The sequence below is a fragment of the Pseudorca crassidens genome, chromosome X, assembly GCF_039906515.1.
Source record: "Pseudorca crassidens isolate mPseCra1 chromosome X, mPseCra1.hap1, whole genome shotgun sequence".
Classification (NCBI taxonomy): Eukaryota; Metazoa; Chordata; class Mammalia; order Artiodactyla; family Delphinidae; genus Pseudorca; species Pseudorca crassidens.
This window is the reverse complement of record NC_090317.1, coordinates 79,434,764-79,452,583: the sequence shown is the minus strand read 5'-3', so window position 1 is coordinate 79,452,583 and position 17,820 is coordinate 79,434,764. Positions and strand designations below refer to the sequence as shown.

The 17,820-nt window shown below is 39.9% G+C and overlaps 1 protein-coding gene and 1 long non-coding RNA gene across 6 annotated transcripts in view; one reads left to right on the top strand and one right to left on the bottom strand.

Moving 5' to 3' along the window:
* Positions 1 to 17,820, bottom strand: part of MTMR8 (myotubularin related protein 8) — a 248,058-nt gene that overhangs the window by 102,397 nt on the left and 127,841 nt on the right. For 2 of the 5 annotated variants that reach the window (XM_067724397.1, XM_067724398.1), the window contains 2 exons: positions 1,346 to 1,471; positions 434 to 483 (listed from right to left, as the gene is read on the bottom strand). The exons of 1 other annotated variant lie outside the window; for it this stretch is intronic. In XM_067724397.1, coding sequence (XP_067580498.1) covers positions 434 to 483; positions 1,346 to 1,471 — 176 coding nt within the window. Of the gene's footprint in view, positions 1 to 433; positions 484 to 1,345; positions 1,472 to 9,436; positions 9,968 to 10,609; positions 11,124 to 17,820 lie in introns of those variants that run through there. 2 more of the 5 variants (XR_010940111.1, XM_067724399.1) reach the window with 2 other exon arrangements.
* LOC137217491 (uncharacterized) lies at positions 7,646 to 11,635 on the top strand. Its single transcript, XR_010940112.1, has 3 exons — positions 7,646 to 8,179; positions 9,195 to 9,443; positions 11,050 to 11,635. It is a non-coding gene; the product is annotated as an uncharacterized lncRNA (long non-coding RNA).

Genomic DNA, 17,820 nt, shown 5'->3' with positions numbered 1-17,820 from the left:
CAAAAAAAAAAAAAAGGTACATTGCCTTAGATATTATTCCCTCTGCCTGAATGCCCACTGTTCTCTCTAGCAAACACCTATTCATTCCCTAAAATTCACTTTTAAATACTGCTTATTCCTGGAAGGCTATCCTGTCTTCTTCAGAAACAGTTAAGTACTTTTTCCTCTGTGGCCCATGATGTCTGTTCTTCCCTGAAATATTTAACAATTTGATATAATCATTTGCTCACTTTGAAGGCAGATATGATATTCTAGTCACCCTTGTAGCCCTAGTCCCTTAGCATAGTGTCTGGAATATGTGTTTCTTGATGAAAAGAGATTTATGCCATGTTCAACCTACTCTTCCTTCTTTCACAAGAACATATTGGGGTTTTTGATAAATCTCACTCTAATAAATTCTCCTTAGCCTCTACCTTTAAAGTAATATTTTTACCTTTGGGAGAACTTGTGGCCCATGGATATCCATTCCTTCTCTATCAGGATCTTCATTTTTATACAAAAAGAAAATTTTGCATTAGAAAAATCATAAAATTAATTAACCATACCTATAAAATATCAAAACACTTTGCTGAAGTAGACTTTGTACAAATTTGCATTGAACTGATCATAAAGTAAATTTCCCAAATGATAAATAAGTTACTTGGATTTCATTTAAAAGCCTATACAGGCTGCCTTCAAATTTCAAAGCTCTCAGGAGAAATTATTCTGGATTTGTATCCATTGTCACATTTCTTTTGGCTTTTACATAATGTGTGACAAGCCATTTGAGCCATCACTAAGTGCAATCTTGATAAACATATTACATTCAACCTATGAAAAAACAAGGATCCAAAGGCAGTACTTGAGTTTATACCAAGAACAAATCTTGATATAAACACATTTTCAAGCATTAAAAAAAATAAAGCATTTCCAAAAGAAAAATGAGGATAAACCCCTACTGTGAGTTCTGTTTCATAGAAAGACAAACTAAGAAACCTTGGATTCAGCACCAGAAAAAAATCATGAGTCTGACATCCAGACAGCTGATGCTGAAGATGATGAGCCCATCAGTCTGCTTATTTAACAGTCATCCATTAAATTTTGCAAACTTTTGGAGTCTTTCCTACCCCTTACATCAGCCTATTACATCCAACTTATCTTCTGATGGATAAGAAACTATGTTGAGTGTGAAATGTAAAGTATATAGACTGTAAATGCCTGGTTTAGTAGAAAGAAGTAAAATTGAAAAACAGAGCTGTTTTCGTAGACCTCTTTCTTGTAGAAAACAAGTTGGCTTAGAGTTATTTTTGATATATTCACAATCTCCCACTTGTGCAAAGTAAAATCCAATCACTTGTTCTCTTACCATGAGTCCCTTGAATGTCCTACAAAATAGATCTAGGAAGATGCTGGCCACAGAGCAGACCTGTGCTGTGTGGTCCCACCCATCAAAACAATGGACTAAGACATTGGTCTTTTCTACCTTCACTGCCTGTGAAGACAAGAGGCAAAAAGTAGCATAGACAATTTTTCATAGCATGCCGGGTTAATAAATAGGGTTACCACCCCTACAGCAGAGAACTTGGTCTTACTGGGCTACATGAATTTCTTCTCAAAATATTAACACCCTGTATGGGAATGACAAAGAAAATAAAGGGGAGCCGTGAAGGAGAGCGCAGCCACAGGGGTGCGGAGGGCAAAGTGGTGAGATTCCCACACAGAGGATCAGGGCCGACTGGCACTCACCAGTCCGAGAGGCTAGTCTGCTCACCCACCGGGGTGGGCGGGGCTGGGAGTTGAGCTCCGGTTTCAGTCAGAGCTCCTGGAGAGGTCTGGGGTTGGTGGCCTTGAACACAGCCTGCAGGGGGTTAGTGCGCCACAGCTAGCTGGGAGGGAGTCCGGGAAAAAGTCTGGACCTGCCAAAGAGGCAAGAGACTTTTTCTTCACTCTTTGTTTCCTGGTGCACGAGGAGAGGGGATTAAGACGATTGCTTAAAGGACCTCCAGAGATGGGCACGAGCCGCGGCTAAAAGCGAGGACAACAGAGACGGGCATGAGACGCTAAGGCAGCTGCTGCTGCCACCAAGAAGCCTGTGTGCAAGCACAGGTCACTATCCACACCACCCTTCCGGGGACCCTGTGCAGCCCACCACTGTCAGGGTCTCCGGATCCAGGGACAACTACACCGGGAGAATGCACGGCGTGCCACAAGCTGGTGAAACGTCATGCCAGCCTCTGCCACCGCAGGCCCGCCCCACACTCTGTGCCCCTCCCTCCTCCCGGCCTGAGTGAGCCAGAGCCCCTGAATCAGCGGCTCCTTTAACCTCGTCCTGTCTGAGCGAAGAACAGACGCCTTCCAGCGACCTACACGCGGGGCCAAATCCAAAGCTGAGCCCCTGGGAGCTGTGAGAATAAAGAAGAGAAAGGGAAATCTCTCCCAGCAGCCTCAGAAGCAGTGGATTAAAGCTCCACAGTCAACTTGATGTACCCTGCATCACTGGAACATATGAATAGACAATGAATCATCCCAAATTAAGGAGGTAGACTTTGAGAGCAAGATTTATGATTTTTTCCCCCTTATCCTCTTTTTGTGAGTGTGTATGTGTATGCTTCTGTGTGAGATGTTGTCTGTATAGCTTTGCTTCCACCATTTGTGCTAGGGTTCTATCCATCCGTTGTTTTTTTTTTTTTAATTTCATTTTCTTTTCTTTTTATTTCTCTTAATAATTATATTTTTTATTTTAATAACTTTATTATATTTTATCTTTATTTATTTTACTTTATCTTCTTTCTTTCATTTTTCCTTCCTTCCTTCCTTACTCCCTCCCTTCTTTCTTTCTTTCTTTTCTTTCTTTCTTTCTTTCTTTCTACTTCTACTAATTCTTTCTTTCTACATTTTCTCCCTTTTATTCTGAGCTGTGTGGATGAAAGGCTCTTGGTGCTGCAGCCAGGAGTCAGTGCTGTGCCTCTGAGGTGGGAGAGCCAACTTCAGGACCCTGGTCCACAAGAGACATCCCAGCTCCACATAATATCAAATGGCAAAAACACCAGCACCCAGCTTCACTCAACAACCAGCAAGCTACAGTGCTGGACATCCTATGCCAAACAACTAGGAAGACAGGAACACAAACCCACCCATTAGCAGAGAGGCTGCCGAAAATCATAATAAGTCCACAGTCACCACAAAACACACCACCAGATGTCGACCGGCCCACCAGAAAGACAAGATCCAAACTCATCCACCAGAACATAGGCACTAGTCCCTTCCACCAGGAAGCCTAAACAACCCACTGAACCAAACTTAGCCACTGGGGACAGACATCAACAACAACGGACACTACAAACATGCAGCCTGCAAAAAGGAGACACCAAACCAGCTTTATAACAACTGGTAAAGGAACTTTTCTAGGCAAGAAACACAAGAGATGGAAAAGACCTAAAATAACGAACCCAAAACAATTTAAAAAATGGGAATAGGAACATACATATCGATAATTACCTTAAATGTAAATGGACTAAATGCTCTCACCAAAAGACACAGATTGTCTGAATGGATACAAAAAGAAGGCCCATATATTTGCTGTCCACTTCAGACCTAGAAACACATACAGACTGAAAGTAAGGGGATGGAAAAAGACATTCCATGCAAATGGAAGCCAAAAGAAAGCTGGAGTAGCAATTCTCATATCAGACAAAATAGACTTTAAAATAAAGACTATTAGAAGAGACAAAGAAGGACACTACATAATGATCAAGGGATCGATCAAAGCAAAAGATATAACAATTGTAAATATTTATGCACCCAACATAGGAGCACCTCGATACATAAGGCAAATACTAACAGCCATAAGCAGGGAATTCGACAGTAACACACTCAGAGTGGAGGACTTTAACACCCCACTTTCACCAATGGACAGATCATCCAAAATGAAAATAAATAAGGAAACACAAGCTTTAAATGATAGACTAAACAAGATGGACTTAATTGATATTTGTAGGACACTCCATCCAAAAACAACAGAAAACACATTTTTCTCAAGTGCTCATGGAACATTCTCCAGGATAGATCATATCTTGGGTCACAAATCAAGCCTTGGTAAATTTAAGAAAACTGAAATTGTATCAAGTATCTTTTCCGACCACAATGCTATGAGAGTAGATATCAATAACAGGAAAAGATCTGTAAAAAATACAAACACATGGAGGCTAAACAATACACTACTTAATAATGAAGTGATCACTGAAGAAATCAAAGAGGAAATTAAAAAAAAACTTAGAAACACATGACAATGGAGACACGACGACCCAAAACCTATGGGATGCAGGAAAAGCAGTTCTAAGAGGGAAGTTTATGGTAATACAATCCTACCTTAAGAAAGAGGAAACATCTCGAATAAACAACCGAATCTTGCAGCTAAAGCAATTAGAGAAAGAGGAACAAAAAAACCCATAAGATAGCAGAAGGAAAGAAATCATAAAAATAAGATCAGAAAAAAATGAAAAAGAAATGAAGGAAACGATAGCAAAGATCAATAAAACTAAAAGCTGGTTCTTTGAGAAGATAAACAAAATAGATAAATCATTAGCCAGACTCATCAAGAAAAAAAGGGAGAAGACTCAAATCATTAAAATTAGAAATGAAAAAGGAGACGTAACAACTGACATTGCAGAAGTACAAAAGATCATGAGAGATTACTACAAGCAACTCTATGCCAATAAAATGGACAACCTGGAAGAAATGGACAATTTCTTAGAAATGCACAACCTGCCAAGACTGAATCAGGAAGAAATAGAAAATACGAACAGAGCAATCACAAGCACTGAAATTGAAATTGTGATTAAAAATCTTCCAACAAACAAAAGCCCACAACCTGACGGCTTCACAGGAAAATTCTATCAAATATTTAGAGAAGAGCTAACACCTAATCCTTCTCTAACTTTCCAAAATATAGCAGAAGGAGGAGCACTCCCAAACTCATTCTATGAGGCCACCATAACCCTGATACCAAAACCAGACAAGGATGTCACAAAGAAAGAAACCTACAGGCCAGTAACACTGATGAACATACATGCAAAAATCCTCAACAAAATACTAGCAAACAGGATCCAACAGCACATTAAAAGGATCATACACCATGATCAGGTCGGGTTGATTCCAGGAATACAAGGATTCTTCAATATACGCAAATCTATCAATGTGATAAACCATATTAACCAATTGAAGGAGAAAAACCATATGATCATCTCAATAGATGCAGAGAAAGCTTTTGACAAAATTCAACACCCATTTATGATAAAAACCCTGCAGAAAGTAGGCATAGAGGGAACTTTCCTCAACATAATAAAGACGATATATGACAACCCCACAGCCAACATCATCCTCAATGGTGAAAAACTGAAAGCATTTCCACTAAGATCATGAACAAGACAAGGTTGCCCATTCTCACCACTCTTATTCAACATAGTTTTGGAAATTTTAGCCACAGCAATCAGAGAAGAAAAGGAAATAAAATGAATCCAAATTGGAAAAGAAGAAGTAAAGCTGTCACTGTTTGCAGGTGACATGATACTATACATAGAGAATCCTAAAGATGCTACCAGAAAAATACTAGAGCTAATCAATGAATCTGGTAATGTTGCAGGATACAAAATTAATACACAGAAATCTCTGGCATTCCTATACACTCATGATGAAAAATCTGAAAGTGAAATCAAGAAAACACTCCCATTTACCATTGCAACAAAAAGAATAAAATATCTAGGAATAAACCTACCTAAGGAGACAAAAGACCTGTATGCAGAAAATTATAAGACACTGATGAAAGAAATTAAAGATGATACAAATAGATGGAGAGATATACCATGTTTTTGGGTTGGAAGAATCAACATTGTGAAAATGACTCTACTACCCATAGCAATCTATAGATTCAATGCAATCGCTATCAAACTACCACTGGCATTTTTCACAGCACTAGAACAAAAAATTTCACAATTTGTATGGAAACACAAAAGATCCTGAATAGCCAAAGCAATCTTGAGAACGAAAAACGGAGCTGGAGGAATCAGGCTCCGTGACTTCAGACTATACTACCAAGCTACAGTAATCAAAACAGTATTGTACTGGCACAAAAACAGAAAGATAGATCAATGGAACGGGATAGAAAGACAAGAGACAAAGCCACACACATATGGTCACCTTATCTTTGATAAAGGAGGCAGGAATGTACAGTGGAGAAAGGAAAGCCTCTTTAGTAAGTGGTGCTGGGAAAACTGGACAGCTATATGTAAAAGTATGGGATGAGATCACTCCCTAACACCATACACAAAAATAAGCTCAAAGTGGATTAAAGACCTAAATGTAAGGCCAGAAACTATCAAACTCTTAGAGGAAAACACAGGCAGAACACTCTATGACATAAATCACAACAAGATCCTTTCTGACCCACCTCCTAGAGTAATGGAAATAAAAACAAAAATAAACAAATGGGACCTAATGAAACTTCAAAGCTTTTGCACAGCAAAGGAAACCATAAACAAGACCAAAAGACAACCCTCAGAATGGGAGAAAATATTTGCCAATGAAGCAACTGACAAAGGATTAATCTCCAAAATTTACAAGCAGCTCATGCAGCTCAATAACAAAAAAACAAACAACCCAATCCAAAAATGGGCAGAAGACCTAAATAGACATTTCTCCAAAGAAGATATACAGACTGCCAACAAACACATGAAAGAATGCTCAACATCGTTAATCATTAGAGAAATGCAAATCAAAACTACAATGAGATATCATCTCACACCAGTCAGAATGGCCATCATCAAAAAATCTAGAAACAATAAATGCTGGAGAGGGTGTGGAGAAAAGGGAACACTCTTGCACTGCTGGTGGGAATGTGGATTGGTTCAGCTACTAAGGAGAGCAGTATGGAGGTTCCTTAAAAAACTACAAATAGAACTACCATATGACCCAGCAATCCCACTACTGGGCATATACCCTGAGAAAACCAAAATTCAAAAAGAGTCATGTACCAAAATGTTCATTGCAGCTCTATTTACAATAGCCCAGACATGGAAACAACCTAAGAGCCCATCATCGGATGAATGGATAAGGAAGATGTGGCACATATATACAGTGGAATATTACTCCGCCACAAAAAGAAACGAAATTGAGCTATTTGTAATGAGGTGGATAGACCTAGAGTCTGTCATACAGAGTGAAGTAAGTCAGAAAGAGAAAGACAAATACCGTATGCTAACACATATATATGGAATTTAAGAAAAAAATGTCATGAAGAACCTAGGGGTAAGACAGGAGTAAAGACACAGACCTATTGGAGAATGGACTTGAGGATATGGGGAGGGGGAAGGGTGAGCTGTGACAAAACGAGAGAGAGGCATGGACATATATACACTACCAAACCTAAGGTAGATAGCTAGTGGGAAGCAGCCGCATAGCACAGGGATATCAGCTCGGTGCTTTGTGACCACCTGGAGGGGTGGGATATGGAGGGTGGGAGGGAGGGAGACGTGTAGTGGAATAACTGAGGACATGGAAAGGAGACGTGGCCCATGAGCACCCCCCCCCCCCCAGCAAACTGGGGGCTGGCGAATAAGCCAGAACTGGAAACAGTCCTGATTGCTTTGAGCCCCCGCCCCCCCCCCCGGCAAAACGGGGGCATGCAAATAAGCCAGAACTGCAAACAGTCCTGGATGCTTTGAGTCGCCCCCCCCTCCCCGGCAAACCGGGGGCTTGCGAATAAGCATTGAGTGCTTTGGGCACTGATCCATGAGATGTCCTCAGTATAATCAGAATGGTGGGAACACAAGGAAATGTCCTTGTGCTACTTCAGTATAATCAGAATAATGGAAACACAAGGCAATATCCTTGTGCTGCTTTTGCGCTCAAGGACGAAGCACGGCATGTTTTCAAGAAAGCCCATTGTTGCTTGTATAATCAATAAAAGCATATGTTGCTGCTTTGGCGTTTCTGGAATGTTAAGAAAACAAGTCTTAAAATGTAAACATAGATAATGCTTAAATAAAAGCTACCACAGCAGGACAGACAGCGCTGTTTTGCCTGAGCGAGAGGCAGCCCTCTACTGCTGTGTTTCGGCACAGTTCATCTCGTGTGATGAGCTTGCTTTCGGAAACCCTGTCATAAGAAAAACTGCAACATTTGGCGCCCGAACAGGGACCTGAAAGTAAGTAATCGCGTGATCGCAGGACCGAAGGGGAATTTGGTACGCTCAAGAGTAAGTGAAACCTTCGGGAGCAGTAGAGTAACTGTAATGGGGAATTCCCATTCAGTAGAATTTCAATACATTAGACTCCTGAAACAGTTATTACGGAGTTCAGGAGTGAAAGTGAAACCAGAATCTTTTGATGAATTGTTTGCGCTGGTTCGTAAACATTGTTACTGGTTTCAACCTACTGGTCATAACCAGTTGAATTTAAAAGTTTGGAAACAGGTTATGCGAGCCTTAAGAAGAGCTCATCAGCGTGGAGACCCTATATCTGTCCGTGTTTGGTCTCTTTGTAAATTAATTTCCCTTGCCCTGGAACCATTACAATCTGAAACTGAAAGTGAAAATGGGGTGCGCCCTCAGCGTCCGAATTCTTCTCCCGATCATTCTGCTGCTTTTTGTACTCTGTTTCGTGAATCTCCTATAGAAGACCTTCCTCCGCCTCCTCCTCCCCTTGTGTCTGAGACATGAGAGGATTTTTCAGGTTTCAGTGATGAAGGGGCTTTTTCTGATGATGATAAAGATCGGGAGCAGGCTAGAAAACAAAATGAGATGCCACTTTCTCAACAGAATGAGATTTCTGATATACTTTCAAAGTTAAAAAATTTGATGGTTAAATTGGAAGAAAATAAAAACAATGTTACCACTCCTTTATATCAAGAGCCATGTCCTACTATTCCTTCGGCTCCTCCTTTAGAATTAGCAGCTTATCCTGTTGGAGCCTCTCGTCAGTTTCGCTTTCCTCTAAAACCTGAATCTAATAAACTTTCATTGGAAGAAGAGATGAATAAGGAAGAAAAGCAATATTCTGAATCATTTTTTGCTTTCCCTATTGTTAGACAAGCTATGCCTGCTAATGATCAATTTCCGAATGGATATGTAAATGTTGTGTATAACCATCATGATATAAAAATTTTAAAAATGCTAAAAGAAGCCATTAATGCATATGGGATGCATTCTAATTATGTTCAAGGTCTTTTGTCTAGGTATGCTTCCGAAAACATATTAATTCCTCAGGATTGGGAGGCACTTGCCAAGACTGTTCTTGAACCTGGACAATATATGCAGTTTAAGACTTGATGGAAAGAAGAAGGCGCCTCCATTGACCTGGTGGCAAGTGAAAAAGTTTACAGACACTACCAAAAATCTTATCATTTCACAGAGTAAACCCCTCAATAGCACCAGTCTTTTTGAGGCCATGCTGGCAGTGTTGTCTGCACAGGTAATAAGCATATCAGCCAATGAGAAAAATTGTACTAACCATACTTATTGGACATATATTCCTAACCCTCCTCTTAATATGGGGGTTACCTGGTGGGATGCCCCAATTCTTGTATATGTAAATGAGTCTGGATGGTTGCCTGGTCCTTTTGATGATAGAGGCCCTTTGAAGCCGGAAGAAGAAGGAAGGATAATAGAGAATTACACGGTGGGTGTTAGTGGACCTCCTATTTGTACGGGAAAGGGAGATCATTGCCTTAAAATGAATTATCAGGCATGGTTAAGTGTTGTCAAAAATGAAAGCAGATATCATGGGTTATATCTTTTGAGTGCTTATAGTTTTAAAAGTTCTAATTCCACTCTTAATGAGAATGTTTCCGCACCTTACTTGCCTCCATGCCAGGTGCCTCTTCTGGATCAATTATCGGATTGGGTCCATTGGACTCGATGCCGAGGGGAAATGGCTCGGGTTCTTGTTAATACTTCTTGGGGAAGTGTCACTGATTGGAGCCCTTTTGGCTCCACCTGAGGAAAAAGGGGTCTGAAGAATTTACACTGGCATAGAGAGGATAACACTATTTATAGCAATACTATTAATGATACCATAGTATGGCATGCAGGAGGGTTTTCTCCTCCTGGTCCTCATTTAAATGGATATCCCATCAAAAAGGACTTGTGGAAGCTTACAGCAGCTTTGGAAAAGATTAATGCTTGGGTAGGACATATGGTTAACAAATCTGGAAATCATAGTTTGACTTTTCATAAAAATGTTACTCGGTATACTCGTAGTTGTGTAAAATTACCTTATATATTGTTAAAGGGACCAGCTGAATGGAATAAGACTCTAGGTATTATAATATGTAAAAATTGCTCTCTGTATACCTGTATTAACTCTAGTATATCTTTTAACATATCTACTAAAAGTTTGTATATCTTACAAGTTCGGACAGGTTTTTGGCTTCCTGTCAATCTTGGAAGGGAATGGCAAGAATCTCTTCCTATGGCTGTTTTGCAATATTTAACTGATGCATTAAAAACAAGTAAAAGATTTGTAGGAATGTTGATTACAGCTGTCATGGGTATTATAGCCATAACAGCTACTGCTGCAGTAGCTGGAGTTGCTTTAGAACAATCTATTCAGACCATTGATTATATAACTGATTGGCATAAAAATTCTGAAATGCTTTGGTCCTCTCAACAACAAATTGATTTGGAAATACATTCGGAAATAGCAGACTTACAACAAGCTGTGGTTATGTTGGGGGACCAACTTGTAAATTTACAAAGACAAATGAAGCTACGTTGTGACTGGAATCAAAGTGCCTTTTGTGTCACTTCGGTTCTATATAATCAGTCTGCATTCCCCTGGGCAAAAATAAAAAAGCATTTATTACATCACAAAAATTTGACAGAAGAAATTGTGAATTTACAAGGGAAAATTCAACAAACTTTTCAGAAGAAATTACGACTTAATTCACAAGAAATATGGTCTGGAATTATTCAAGGATTTAATAATTTAAATCCCATGTCTAAATTACATGCTTTATTTGGTTCTACTGCAGGATTGCTAATGCTCATTATAATAATAATCATATGTTTAATTGTAGTCCGACGACGAGTGAAAGCTACCCGCCATGCAACCCCGCAACAAGCTGCCGTGTTCTCCTTGATGCTGCACAAGCTGGAAAACAAAAAGGGAGAAATGTAGTGGAATAACTGAGGACATGGAAAGGAGACGTGACCCATGAGCCCCACCCACCCAGCAAACTGGGGGCTGGCGAATAAGCCAGAACTGGAAACAGTCCTGATTGCTTTGAGCCCCCTCGGCAAACTGGGGGCATTCAAATAAGCCAGAACTGCAAACAGTCCTGGATGCTTTGAGCCTCCCCCCCCCCCCGGCAAACCGGGGGCCTGCGAATAAGCATTGAGTGTTTTGGGCACTGATCCAGGAGATGTCCTCAGTATAATCAGAATGGTGGGAACACAAGGAAATGTCCTTGTGCTGCTTTTGCGCTCAAGGACGAAGCACGGCATGTTTTCAAGAAAGCCCATTGTTGCTTGTATAATCAATAAAAGCATATGTTGCTGCTTTGGCATTTCTGGAATGTTAAGAAAACAAGTCTTAAAATGTAAACATAGATAATGCTTAAATAAAAGCTACCACAGCAGGACAGACTGTGCTGTATTGTCTGAGCGAGCAGCAGCCATCTACTGCTGTGTTTCGGCATAATTCATCTCGTGTGATGAGCTTGCTTTCGGAAACCCTGTCATAAGAAAAACTACAATACACGCAAGAGGGAATTGATATGGGAACATATGTATATGTATAACTGATTCACTTTGTTATAAAGCAGAAACTAACACACCATTGTAAAGCAATTATACCCCAATAAAGATGTTAAAAAAATCCTCAACAAAATACTATCAAACAGAATCCAACAGCACATCAACTGGATCATACACCATGATCAAGTGGGGTTTATTTCAGGAATGCAAGGATTCTTCAATAGAAGCAAATCACTCAACGTGATACACCATATTAAAAAATTGAAGGAAGAAAAACTTATGATCATCTTAATAGATGCAGAGAAAGCTTTCAACAAAATTCAACACCCATTTGTGATAAAAACCCTGCAGAGCGAGCCGCGGCTAAAAGCACGGACCCCAGGGACGGGCGGGAGACGCTAAGGCTGCTGCTGCCGCCAAGAAGGGGCCTATGTGCGAGCACAGGTCACTATCCACACCCCTCTTCCACGGAGCCTGTGCAGCCCGCCACTGCAAGGTTCCCAGGATCCAGAGACAAATTCCCCGGGAGAACACACGGCGGGCCTCAGGCTGGTGCAACGTCACGCTGGCCTCTGCTACCGCAGGCCCGCCCCGCACGCAGTGCCCCTCTCTCCTCCCCCGCCCCCGCCGCCTGAGTGCGCCAGAGTCCCCGAATCAGCGGCTCCTTTAACCCCGTCCTGTCTGAGCAAAAAACAGACGCCCTCCAGCGACCTACATGCAGAGGCAGGGCCAAATCCAAAGCTGAGCCCCTGTGAGCTGTGAGAACAAAGAAGAGAAAGGGAAATCTCTCCCAGCAGCCTCAGAAACAGCGGATTAAAGCTCCACAATCAACTTGATGTACCCTGCATATGTGGAATACATGAATAGACAACGAGTCATCCCAAATTGAGGAGCCATGAGGATAAAAGGTTCTTGGTGCTGCAGCCAGGAGTCAGGGCTCTGCCTCTGAGGTAGGAGAGCCAACTTCAGGACACTGGCCAACAAGAGACCTCCCAGCTACACATAATATCAAATGGCGAAAATCTCCCAGAGACCTCCATCATAACACCAGCACCCAGCTTCACTCAACGACCAGCAAGCTACAGTGCTGGACAACCTATGCCAAACAACTAGCAAAACAGGAACACAACCCCACCCATTAGCAGAGAGGCTGCCGAAAATCATATTAAGGCCACAAACACCCCAAAACACACAGCCAGACGTGAACCTGCCCACTAGAGAGACAAGATCCAGCCTCATCCACCACAACACAGGCACTAGTCCCCTCCACCAGGAAGCCTACACAACCCACTGAACCAACCGTAGCCACTGGAGACAGACATCAAAAACAGCGGGAACTACGAACCTGCAGGCTGCAAAAAGGAGACCCCAAACACAGTAAGATAAGCAAAATGAGAAGACACAAAAACACACAGCAGATAAAGGAGCAGATAAAAATGCACCAGACCTAACAAATGAAGAGGAAATAGGCAGTCTACCTGCAAAAGAATTCAGAATAATGATAGTAAGGATGATCCGAAATCTTGGAAATAGAATGGACAAAATGCAAGAAACAGTTAACAAGGACCTAGAAGAAATAAAGATGAAACAAGCAACGATGAACAACACAATAAATTAAATTAAAAGTACTCTAGATGGGATCAATAGCAGAATAACTGAGGCAGAAGAACGGATAAGTGACCTGGAAGATAAAATAGTGGAAATAACTACTGCAGAGCAGAATAAAGAAAAAAGAATGCAAAGAACTGAGGACAGTCTCAGAGACCTCAGGGACAACATTAAACGCACCAACATTCGAATTATAGGGGTTCCAGAAGAAGAAGAGAAAAAGAAAGGGACTGAGAAAATATTTGAAGAGATTATAGTTGAAAACTTCCCTAATATGGGAAAGGAAATAGTTAATCAAGTCCAGGAAGCACAGAGGGTCCCATACAGGATAAATCCAAGGAGAAATACGCCAAGATACATATTAATCAAACTGTCAAAAATTAAATACAAAGAAAGCATATTAAAAGCAGCAAGGGAAAAGCAACAATTAACACACAAGGGAATCCCCATAAGGTTAACAGCTGATCTCTCAGCAGAAACCCTACAAGCCAGAAGGGAGTGGCAGGACATACTGAAAGTGATGAAGGAGAAAAACCTGCAACCAAGACTACTCTACCCAGCAAGGATCTTATTCAGATTTGATGGAGAAATTAAAACCTTTACAGAAAAGCAAAAGCTGAAAGAGTTCAGCACCACCAAACCAGCTTTACAACAAATGCTAAAGGAACTTCTCTAGACAAGAAACACAAGAGAAGGAAAAGACCTATAATAACGAACACAAAACAATTTAGAAAATGGGAATAGGAACATACATATCGATAATTATCTTAAATGTAAATGGACTAAATGCTCCCAACAAAAGACACAGATTGGCTGAATGGATACAAAAACAAGACCCTTATATATGCTGTCTACAAGAGACCCACTTCAGACCTAGAGACACATACAGACTGAAAGTAAGGGGATGGAAAAAGATATTCCATGCAAACGGAAACCAAAAGAAAGCTGGAGTAGCAATTCTCATATCAGACAAAATAGACTTTAAAATAAGGACTATCAGAAGAGACAAAGAAGGACACTACATAATGATCAAGGGATCGATCCAAGAAGAAGATATAACAATTGTAAATATTTATGCACCCAACATAGGAGCACCTTAATACATATGGCAAATACTAACAGCCATAAAAGGGGAAATCGACAGTAACACACTCAGAGTGGAGGACTTTAACACCCCACTTTCACCCATGGACAGAGCAACCAAAATGAAAATAAAAAAGGAAACACAAGCTTTAAATGATACATTAAACAAGATGGACTTAATTGATATTTATAGGACATTCCATCCAAAAACAACAGAATACACATTTTTCTCAAGTGCTCATGGAACATTCTCCAGGATAGATCATATTTGGGTCACAAATCAAGCCTCGGTAAATTGAAGAAAATTGAAATTGTATCAAGTATCTTTTCAGACCACAACGCCATGAGACTAGATATCAATTACAGGAAAAGATCTGTAAAAACCATAAACACTTGTAGGCTAAACAATACACTACTTAATAATGAAGTGATCACTGAAGAAATCAAAGATGAAATAAAAAAATACCTAGAAACAAAGGACAATGGAGACACAATGACCCAAAACCTATGGGATGCAGCAAAAGCAGTTCTAAGGGGGAAGTTTATAGCAATGCAAGCCCACCTTAAGAAGCAGGAAACATCTCGAAAAAACAACCTAAACTTGCACCTCAAGCAATTAGAGAAAGAAGAACAAAAAAACCCAAAGCTAGCAGAAGGAAAGAAATCATAAAAGTCAGATCAGAAATAAATGAAAAAGAAATGAAGGAAACAATAGCAAAGGTCAATAAAACTAAAAGCTAGTTCTTTAAGAAGATAAACAAAATAGATAAACCACTAGCCAGACTCATCAAGAAAAAAAGGGAGAAGACTCAAATCAATAGAATTAGAAATGAAAAAGGAGAAGTAACAACTGACACTGCAGAAATACAAAAGATCATGAGAGATTACTACAAGCAACTCTATGCCAATAAAATGGACAATCTGGAAGAAATGGACAAATTCTTAGAAATGCACAATCTGCCAAGACTGAATCAGGAAGAAATAGAAAATATGAGTAGGCCACTCACAAGCACTGAAATTGAAACTGTGATTAAAAATCTTCCAACAAACAAAAGCCCAGGACCAGATGGCTTCACAGGCGAATTCTATCAAACATTTAGAGAAGAGCTAACACCTATCCTTCTCAAACTCTTCCAAAATATAGCAGAGGGAGGAACACTCCCAAATTCCTTCTACGAGGCCACCATCACCTTGATACCAAAACCAGACAAGGATGTCACAAAGAAAGAAAACTACAGGCCAATATTACTGATGAACATAGATGCAAAAATCCTCAACAAAATACAAGCAAACAGAATCCAACAGCACATTAAAAGGATCATACAACATGATCAAGTGGGGTTTATTCCAGGAATGCAAGGATTCTTCAATATACGCAAATCTATCAATATGATAAACCATATTAACAAACTGAAGGAGAAAAACCATATGATCATCTCAATAGATGCAGAGAAAGCTTTTGACAAAATTCAACACCAAATTTACGATAAAAACCATGCAGAAAGTAGGTATAGAGTGAACTTTCCTTAACATAATAAAGGCCATATATGACAACCCCACAGCCAACATCATTCTCAATGGTGAAAAACTGAAAGCATTTCCACTAAGATCAGGAATAAGACAAGGTTGCCCACTCTCACCACTGTAATTCAACATAGTTTTGGAAGTTTTAGCCACAGCAATCAGAGACGAAAAGGAAATAAAAGTAATCCAAGTCGGAAAAGAAGAAGTAAAGCTGTCACTGTTTTCAGATGACATGATACTATACATAGAGAATCCTAAAGATGCTACCAGAAAACTACTAGAGCTAATCAATGATTTTGGTAAAGTAGCAGGATACAAAATTAATGCACAGAAATCTCTGGCATTCCTATACAGTAAGGATGAAAAATCTGAAAGTGAAATCAAGAAAACACTCCCATTTACCATTGCAACAAAAATAATAATATATCTAGGAATAAAAGTACCTAAGGAGACAAAACACCGGTATGCAGAAAATTATAAGACACTGATGAAAGAAATTAAAGATGATCCAAGTAGATGGAGAGATATACCATGTTTTTGGATTGGATGAATCAACATTGTGAAAATGACTCTACTACCCAAAGCAATCTATAGATTCAATGCAATCTCTATCAAACTACCACTGGCATTTTTCACAGCACTAGAACAAAAAATTTCGCAATTTGTATGGAAACACAAAAGACCCCGAATAGCCAAAGCAATCTTGAGAACGAAAAACGGAGCTGGAGGAATCAGGCTCCGTGACTTCAGTCTATACTACAAAGCTATAGTAATCAAGATAGTATGGTACTGGCACAAAAACAGAAGATAGATCAATGGAACGGGATAGAAAGCCCAGAGATAAACCCACGCACATATGGACACCTTATCTTTGATAAAGGAGGCAGGAATGTACAGTGGAGAAAGGAAAGCCTCTTCAATAAGTGGTGCTGGGAAAAATGGACAGATACATGTAAAAGTATGAGATTAGATCACTCCCTCACATCATACACAAAAATAAGCTCAAAATGGATTAAAGACCTAAATGTAAGACTAGAAACTGTCAAACTCTTAGAGGAAAACATAGGCAGAACACTCTATGACATAAATCACAGCAAGATCCTTTCTGACCCACCTCCTAGAGTAATGGAAATAAAAACAAAAATAAACAAATGGGACCTAATGAAACTTCAAAGCTTTTGCACAGCAAAGGGGACCATAAACAAGACCAGAAGACAGCGCTTAGAATGGGAGAAAATATTTGCCAATGAAGCAACTGACAAAGGATTAATCTCCAAAATTTACAAGCAGCTCATGCAGCTCAATAACAAAAAAACAAACAACCCAATCCAAAAATGGGCAGAAGACCTAAATAGACATTTCTCCAAAGAAGATATACAGACTGCCAACAAACACATGAAAGAATGCTCAACATCGTTAATCATTAGAGAAATGCAAATCAAAACTACAATGAGATATCATCTCACACCAGTCAGAATGGCCATCATCAAAAAATCTAGAAACAATAAATGCTGGAGAGGGTGTGGAGAAAAGGGAACACTCTTCCACTGCTGGTGGGAATGTGAATTGGTTCAGCCACTATGGAGAACAGTATGGAGGTTCCTTAAAAAACTACAAATAGAACTACCATATGACCCAGCAATCCCACTACTGGGCATATACCCTGAGAAAACCAAAATTCAAAAAGAGTCATGTACCAAAATGTTCATTGCAGCTCTATTTACAATAGCCCAGACATGGAAACAACCTAAGTGTCCATCATCGGATGAATGGATAAAGAAGATGTGGCACATATATACAATGGAATATTACTCAGCCATAAAAAGAGACAAAAATGAGCTGTTTGTAATGAGGTGGATAGACCTAGAGTCTGTCAT